This window comes from Rhodamnia argentea, chromosome 5, assembly GCF_020921035.1.
Source record: "Rhodamnia argentea isolate NSW1041297 chromosome 5, ASM2092103v1, whole genome shotgun sequence".
Taxonomy (NCBI): Eukaryota; Viridiplantae; Streptophyta; class Magnoliopsida; order Myrtales; family Myrtaceae; genus Rhodamnia; species Rhodamnia argentea.
In genome coordinates, this window is record NC_063154.1 from 15,286,928 (window position 1) to 15,295,509 (window position 8,582).

At 39.1% G+C, this 8,582-nt stretch overlaps 1 protein-coding gene across 2 annotated transcripts; it reads right to left on the bottom strand.

Annotated features, from left to right (window-relative positions):
- Positions 1-5,266: 5,266 nt before the first annotated feature.
- Positions 5,267-8,258, bottom strand: LOC125314963 (B3 domain-containing transcription factor VRN1-like). 2 transcript variants are annotated; one of them, XM_048278506.1, is made up of 4 exons: positions 8,007-8,258; positions 7,108-7,531; positions 6,190-6,350; positions 5,267-5,636 (listed from the first exon to the last, which is right to left on the bottom strand). In XM_048278506.1, exons 1-4 carry the CDS (start codon positions 8,133-8,135, stop codon positions 5,469-5,471), a joined length of 882 nt encoding a protein of 293 aa, XP_048134463.1. In that variant the 5' UTR covers positions 8,136-8,258; the 3' UTR covers positions 5,267-5,468. The 2 variants fall into 2 exon arrangements, with proteins under 2 accessions (XP_048134463.1, XP_048134462.1); XM_048278505.1 differs by having other exon boundaries at positions 5,267-5,659.
- Positions 8,259-8,582: the final 324 nt, after the last annotated feature.

Sequence of the window (8,582 nt, forward strand, 5' to 3'; positions counted from 1 at the left end):
TCCTTAGGGGTTATGGATGGCAAGAGGGGAAAGGGTGGTGATCAAGTTTCTCTAAAGTGTGATGTGATTATTTGATTACTTAGTGAGAGATTATGTGATTTGATTTTCAGGCTCTGTGCTTTTTTCGTAGCAACTATCCTTTTTTTTTTTTTGGGCCTTTATCTGAAGTTGCCATGAGATTAAACGAGTAATTCAACCGTAATCGCACCATATGCTCGAAATTCAAGTTAAGGGAAGATTAATATGTAATTAATTGGAATCGCTGGCCGGCGAATATTCGTCCGACGGGCGAGGCCAGAACCTTCTTTTGTTTTGTTTGTATGAGCAATAAATAAAAAAAAAAAAAAAGATTGACATCATCAATTTGCCAATTCGTCTTGTCAATGGGATTTTCTGACTAAGTTTACGAACACTTTAAGCAAAATTACGGAAATGTACACTTTGAGCCATCGTTAGTCGCCTTTTTTTTTTTTCCAATTTTTCGAAAGGAGAGGTGCTTCCGACAAAAAAGAGAAAAAGAAAGGAGAGGTGCTAACGTGTCAACCACGTCAGCAATTTTACCAAAATAAAATAAAATAAAATAAGTTATAAAGGAAAACTGAGACGTGGCGCTCGCGGCCATGGCCAAAAGAAAAAAATAGAAAGGAGGTGCACGTCGAATACAAAGATGCTCACGGCCATGGCTGCTTCAACTTTGTCGACTTGAGGCCACGGCCACTCGAGCCACTTCGTGCTCTCGACCATGGCCGCTCGAGTTTCGTCGAGCTAAGCCGCGCCGCTCCAACTTCTAAGCCTTGTCAAGCTAAGGCAATAGGCGTCGGAGCCTCGTCGAGCTCGACCATAGTCGCTCCAGCTCCCAAACGTCTTCAAGCTCACGGCCATGGCTGTCTCCAAATCATTGTCCGTCTCTACTTTATCGCAACCATGATAAGCCTTTCTTCTCTCTTCGTTTATATGTTGGGAGAATTGACCAAAAAAAAAAATCTTAAATCTATTGCAATTGTGTCAATTGAGTCCTAAATTTTTTTTTGCCAATTGAGTTCTAAATCTTTTGCAATTATTCAAATTCAGTCCATTTAACCGGCCGGTACTGACATTGCAAATTTTAATAATACTTTAACTTTTTTTGAATTTTTCAATTGCTTTTATATTTTTAAGAATTTTTTTCTCTCTTTTCTTTTGTTAGGGTCGACGGGGAAGCCGCCGGCCACCGGTGACATCAGTCGGCCGTTGGGCGAGGGCTCGCGGCCCTCAACCATCTGCGACGAGGGCTCACAACCCTCATCTATTGTAGCGGAAAAAAAGGAAAAAAAAAGTTATTTCAGAAAATTTTAAAAATTGGAAATATCTTAAAATGTTATAAAAAAAATTTGTCACGTCAGTGCTTGCTGGCCAAATGGATTAAATTGGAATAATTGTAAAAGATTTATGACTCAATTAGCAAAAAATTCTGACCGAATAGGCACGATTGCATTAGATTTTGGATTTTTTGGTAATTTTTTCTTTATTTGTTTGTATGGAGTCGATGCTCTCGGCAACTTAGGTTAGTAGCTGATCAATTAAATAGAGATTGTATTACCAGAAGTAAAAACAAAAATAGATAGAGAATGTAAGAAGAAGATGCGCTAAATTGATTTGCCTTACGCACCAAAAATTGCAACACCAAATAATCAGTTTTATTTAACGTAAGAAGATGAACTTTTGACAAGAATTATTTTTTGTCAACGTTTAACTGGAGAAGACGAACATTAATTATTTCGTGAAGGCCTAACTGTTGAATAATCATTATTAATGATAAATACTTTTTTTGTTAATGAAATGAAGAATATGAACAGTAAAAATCGTTCGATTTTTATAAATTAATTATTCTTTTTAACAGTTTTTGTCCTTTTTTCTTTATCTTAATTTTTAATTTGTTTCTACAATGATACTTCAGCTTGGTGGGCATCACATTGTTGCCACCTTCTTCACCTGGGGTACATCGCCGATAAGTCGGTTACAGACAATGTGCGAAGCACAGACGACAGCACAGAACCGAAGCTCCGACCGAGGCTTCCGCTGCTTATCCGTTTGATATACAAGGGCGACGGGCTGCATGAATGCTTTTCTTATTTTAACGTGCTGGTGCCCGCTCGCCCTGTCCCCCCAATTGAGTGAAAATATTTTTCTTTCCTTCAATTCAAGGCATACTCTCGAATTTTACGTCTCAAAGTTCGGACGAAACAATTTAAGGTCATACTCGGATTGTATAATCATCATTAATGATACATATTTTTTTTAATGAAGTGAAGAAGATGACCAGTAAAACTCGTTTGATTTTTATAAACTAATTGTTCTTATAACAGTTTTTGTCCTTTTTTCTTTATCTTAATTTTTATTTTATTTTTTTCTGGAGTGATACTTCTGCTTGGAATCAATTTTTCATGTTTTGGAATTTGATTGCACTTTCCAAATATTTTATAATTTTATTACGCTTTTCAAATAAATTTTAGGATTATGGTCACTTTCTTGTCTGCTTTACCTTTCTAATTATTCTTTTATATTCTTTGAAAACAAAAATAGTATTGTTTTTACAAGATCCTCTCTTACTGATGATTGGAACAATTATGCTCGCTTGGGCAATTAGAGAAACGGTAGAAGTGAAAAATTTTGGAGAAATTCTGAAATCTCGCATTCTCTTCATCTCCCAAAGCTTTCAAAATTTTCCTTATTTTTCGAGCTAATTTTCATTCTCACCTCATCGGCTGCTCCCACCTCCCATCTCCGGCGACGCAATGCCACCGCTAGCATGATTCGTCCCTCTCTCCGTATGTGTGTGTGTTCAGCAGCGTCATCGGCCTCAAGTTCAATATCGCTCTCTAAGGTCGTCTCAAATAAGGGCCACCAAAGACTGAACGGACATTCGCAATAGTCTCTATAAACATATAATTGTCAATCATAATTTGACTAACTTTCGATTCAAAAGACAACCTTGATAAAAATTACTACCGAGCAGTACAATTTAGTTGCGCATCGTAAGATCTTTCCAGTGCCATCCAATTTGCCAAATTAGGCGATTGGATTTCTAGATATCACGACTTTTAACAATTTCGATACAAATGAAGTCAGACAAATAACTACGTCTTTTATAAATCGAAGAGATTCGTAAGCTTTCCAATCTCTCGACAGTTGCCTCCATTGGAGTTTTCTCGAGCGAGTTATTATGACTTTTCTCATCGATGGTCCGTCTAGTTGGATTCACAGCAAACCACAAATCCCAACACTTGTTAGGAAATCGGGCCCGTAATTTTGGAATCTTTGAGTCGCTAGCTTTTTGTGAGCTTGAGAATCAATATGGTAAGACATCTATTAAGCTAGTTGCACTCCATCAACATTTGATGGAATTTTGTTTCAAATAATTCTGCTTTTCAATCCTTGTACTTTCACCCCCCTTTTTTTTTCTAATCCAGTTTCAGTATTTTTAATTGGTCCAATCGAGTCCTTCTATTTTGAAAGAATTTTGAAATGAAGTCTCTCCTACACCAAATTCAGCCAATATGGCCGTTGGACGACGTCGTTGTGTGACAGGAGTTTTAACTACGCATTGCATGAAATGTTCAAGAATGGTAGATTTGGATCATGAGTACCAGTTTGAGATTCTAGGCGAGACCAAATTAGTTTCAAGTAATTATGTCATGAAAGTATGTGTCGAGACGGCACCAATTTGTGAATTTTTCTTTTTTAGACGGATAAATAGTCTATGATAAATACATCATGAGGTACCATGAGATTTTTACTTAGATACTGAATAGATGTATAAGGACAACAGTCGCAACTATGCCATTTTACAATGGCTTGAATGTAATGCGGGCTAACTTGATATATTTTAAATTTCGTGGTATTCTTAATAAAACAATCAACCCAAAACCTCCCTTAAGAAACCACGTACCCTAATAGTGATTTCTTGGTTAAAAGAAATTCAAGAACACTGTCATATCTAAACTTTTGACTTCTCACGCTGCTTGGTAGTTCTGACCCAGACAGCCCTTAGGACTGAGCATAATCAACCAACCGAACCAAGGATCGTCGGATCAGATCGAACCGACCAGTTGGATCTACTTCCCGGGGCTTTAGGGGGGAACCGGACCGTCCTGATATGATCGAATAATTTTTTTAAAATTTTTTAAATATAGACCGAAACCTAAACAAGCACTCACACGCACGCCTCTCTTTCCCTCTTTCACTGTCACGATTCATGCCGTACCTCGGCTGTCTTTCACGCTCGAATGAACCGGAGTTTTCCTTGCGATATCTGCAGGAACTTGGGCTCCAACCAGTGGCTCTACCGTTGCCACTCCAGCGAATTCTTGCTTTCACTTATCTTCGAAATTAGTCGCTCCAATTTCAACTCCGCCTCAACATCCCCTGATGCAAAGTCACTCCTGCGCGGACAATCACCTCATGCTCAAAATTACCAGCCCCCTCCTCAACTTCCACAAGCTCTACCTTGTTACCCAGATCGAACTCGCGCAATGCAGGGTTACCAAACAGATCCAATGGCTTCAACCACAACACATTTTCAAGGATGCCCTGCATCTTCCAGATTCCTACCCCTGCCAACCCTTGCATCAATGGAGTTGGGCGGCCAGTGGGTATTGGAAAGAAATGGTATGCCAACGCTCTGAACAAAGTTCTCCAGGATCTCTTCGCAGGAGGAGGTGGAGGTGGAGGTGGAGGTGGAGGTGGAGGTGGAAGACATAACTTTGGTCTGACACTCCTCCAAGGATTACTGGGTGGTAGAGGTGATAATGCAGACTCTTTCTGGCTCTTTGATGCTCAAATCATCGGAGACGCATCGATTCCACCAGTTCCATTAGATCACCCAAAAAAGAGGATCGGACCAGTCACAAAAACTAAGAACCTGTCCTTCTGGTCTGATTCCTAGTTTCAGCATAGGACCGGATTGGACCGGACCGGAAACCGATCACCCCTAATATCCTCAGTGCTGATAATTAGAAATTCAGCACTTAATGATATTAAGCTTGTCAGATAACTCTAAAAGGAAATGAATGCAAAAAAAGCAAACGAAGGACTGCATTCTTTGTACTGTTATATTACTTACAAAAAGATTTAGTATTTAAGACATAACACTAAGATGTTAAGAAAAAACATATGGACACTTCAGGTCAGTTGAGCAACCAGAATCCTCAAAGATGCCCCAAATCTGCAAAATTCTTGCCAAAATAAAAATATAGAATCGAATCTAGCACCAAAAAACAAGAAATGATGAACAGAAAAGAGTCTTCTTTTCATTGATTCGCCACTGCAGAATAAAGGAGGCATAATTAGGAATCCTGGATTCATATCAATGCTGCGAACACTGCCTAGAGTAACCCACCCCATGATCACCTCAATCAATGTGAATCTGTTCCTCATCAGCATTATTGAAGATGGAGACTTTGAACACAACATCATGTTTATCAATGAGCTCAAACATGCAGGCATTTCCTACACGCAAATGAGTTTCTCTTGCAAATGCAGCCCAACCAGCAGAGAACAACACTCGGGTGTCCCGCGTAAATCTTGAAAGCTTCACTGGCCACGATCTGTCTGTATACGTAAGAGCTGCAGTTTTCTTGTTTTCTTGAATATGGTGCCTGGAGAATTGACGGGGAAGCCGCTGCACATGAGTAAACGTTTGAATAACCAATGTATGCTATGTAAGCTGAACGAAGGACAATAATTTAAGCATGCACTCTTGGAAAAAAGCACACAAGGCCATATTTGCGAGTTTCAGGAGCTTTAGCCAACAGTCTTAAGAGGCTCATGAAAGCCATCGATCTTAACCTGCAATGTAAAGCATTTTTAAACAAATTACAGAACATTAATTGCCATTTTAGGTTAGTACTCGATTCAAGTGACTGTCCATCCTTTCATGCAGAAAGTGATGGAGCAGCTTGTCGAGGATATCCAAGTGAATGGATAGTCCCGACCGAATTACAGCCTTTACTTCTGTGTTTTTTTCCTTTCTTCCTGATTCTGCTTTTCTTCACCACTGGAATGCCCCACAATTACTCCAAGAAAACTAACTATTGTCATATGGTTCCCAATACAAACCAAATCAACCAGGGAAAAAACAGATGAAAAATTAGATAGAGATCGTAATCAAACTTGAGATATGGCAGTGATGGATTTGGCTCAAGATTATACCAATGCCTTTAAATGAGACTGCCGTATCGCCATTTTGAAGAAGGGATGCTCCGAATCAAATTCGCTGGCTAACTCAGGAGTAGTGAGAGGCCTTGGAAGAGTAGGATCACGAAGTACTGGCTCAGAATGGTCCATTCTGCATCTAGACTGTTTGGTCCTGCCTGTAGTTAAAATAAGTACTTTAAGCAACATTATTGGTGTGAATATTTCTTTAATTTTCTTTTTGGACGATATCTCTTTAATTGAGTATGGAGATATTTAGCATAGAACTCATGTCATGCCATAACCAGCCTAAATTTTCACTTCAAACAGTGTCAAGCTTCCACCTGCACTTGCTGAAATTGTAAACTCCAAAAACAATATCATCTCTATCGATTAGCTCGAACACGCCAATGCGAATAGTAGTGAATTAAGCTCACAATCTTACCACTATATGATGTTTAATATAAGATGGCCGGACTACCACCGTGAAAAAAGGAACTCTGAGTCAAATTTGCTGGCCAATTCAAAACTAGGGAGAGGACACAAACTTGTAGGGACACCAAAAATTGGCTCAGGATGGCTCACTCTGCATCTAGACTGTCCATTCCCTTCTGTCCTTAGAAAAAATGAAATGTTTATACGACGCCAGTTTGAACTTTTTCATTAGTTGCTTTACTTACTATGAAAAGCTTTAGCACATAATGGAAGTTAATAGCATCATTGAAATCAAGATTTAGATAAGTTGACCAAACGAAAAATTCACTTCCTTCACCTTAGAAGTTGTAATTACTCAACCACAAAAAGCATCACTGAAATCATTATGTTATCAGTCAACATCAACAAGCTTATCATAAAGTTCTCGAGCACTTGAAAAAGATCTTACGAAGGAGAGAGCAATATAAAAAGAAACAAGACTTATAAAATTACTAGTCACACCTTCGAGATCTCGAGACGAGCAGCTTGGACTCGGCTGGGAACATGGTGAATGAGGTTCCACCCTCATTTTTTGATGAGGAGCGGAATCCTCCGAATCTTCAACTTCTACTACATCCTCCCTCTTCGGCGAGATAAATCCACTCCTGAGGTTCGATAAGCCGCTCGACGAATAATTGATCTCTGAAGCACTCTTGTCGAATATCATCACGCAAAAAGTGGAGTTTCCTTTATATTTGAAAACTACGAGGTGACCGAGACCAATGGAGTAATGCTGCATAAATTCTCGCCACCCTTTCCACAACCAAAGTGTGCCGTTGTTACGCTTTTCTAGTCCTATAGTCCAGGTCGAACTGGCTGGAACCTTGAGCAGTACCAAGCTTGAGAGATCCTTTCCATATCTCCCGAAGAATTTTTTCGGTATTCCCTATTAAGGAACACTCAAAAGTTATAGGTCCAGGACACTAATTCATCAAAATTAGATCAAAAGCGCAGGGGAAAAAGGAAGAGGACTGAGCAAATTTAAAGTTCTGCAACAACATGGTCATGAAAGATTCGGTTTGCACACAAACAGGGTGTCGTCGGGCAACTAAGGATCGAGTTTTAGTTGTAGTTGCTTCATAGAGAGACCCAACACCTTTCTCCACACTAACCAATCCTCAATTCCAAGTTAAAGAACTGATTTTCATCTAGAATAACTCAGAATGAACAATTATTCTTCAGGGCTTTTGCTTATGCTGTGTTTTCGCAAGATTCAAAATGTTAATACGAAGCCAAACGCACGGAAAGATGTCCAGATTGAATGTACACAGCAAGAGGGCGACAGGTCTAAACCAAGACAGAAACTCTCGAGACATTGGAGCTGAATCATAAGAAACAGACAGCGCAAATGTGGAGCTTACAAGCTTTCCAGATTGAAGGGTGTCGGAGAGAATGATCTTGAAGAAGTGAGGACTCTCAAGACGAGGTCCAGTCGCGATATGTGGCTCGACACCTCCATCTTCTCTCGGGCGACGCCGACCGCAAGCCATGTACGGTAGTGTCACAGGGGTCACTGAAGGAGGAGGTGGTGGTGGTTTGTGCGATTTGCCTTTTCTGAGGCGACCTTATCACAAGAGAACCTGACACAGATTAATGATGTTGTTGATGATATGATAAAACGTGGAGAAAGACAACTCTAGTGTGAAAATTTACATATATGACGCTCATTTTGATATTAAAATTTTTTAGTGCTAAATAAAAATAATAATGATTTAAATATCAACAATCAGAGATTCCAATCGAAAAATATACGTGACATTTATACTTAAAATATTTTAATCCGAAATCATTTATAAGTCCACGTGCATGCCACGTAACAATTTTTTAGGAAAAAAAATCAGTTCACGGGAAAATTTATCAAAAAAATTAGCCCACGTGGAAAACTTTATTTAAAAATTTCACATGGAAATTTTTATTTAGAATATCAATCTTAAACT

Bases quoted from the DNA above. Each gene is read 5' to 3' on its own strand.
- LOC125314963 (XM_048278505.1), bottom strand. From the start codon at position 8,135: ATGGCTTGCGGTCGGCGTCGCCCGAGAGAAGATGGAGGTGTCGAGCCA. The intron at 7,532-8,006 runs GTAAGCTCCACA...GTTCCTTAATAG, and splicing joins CCCTTCAATCTGGAAAGCTT to GGAATACCGAAAAAATTCTT. The intron at 5,660-6,189 runs GTATAATCTTGA...ACTCATGTGCAG, and splicing joins AGTCTCATTTAAAGGCATTG to CGGCTTCCCCGTCAATTCTC.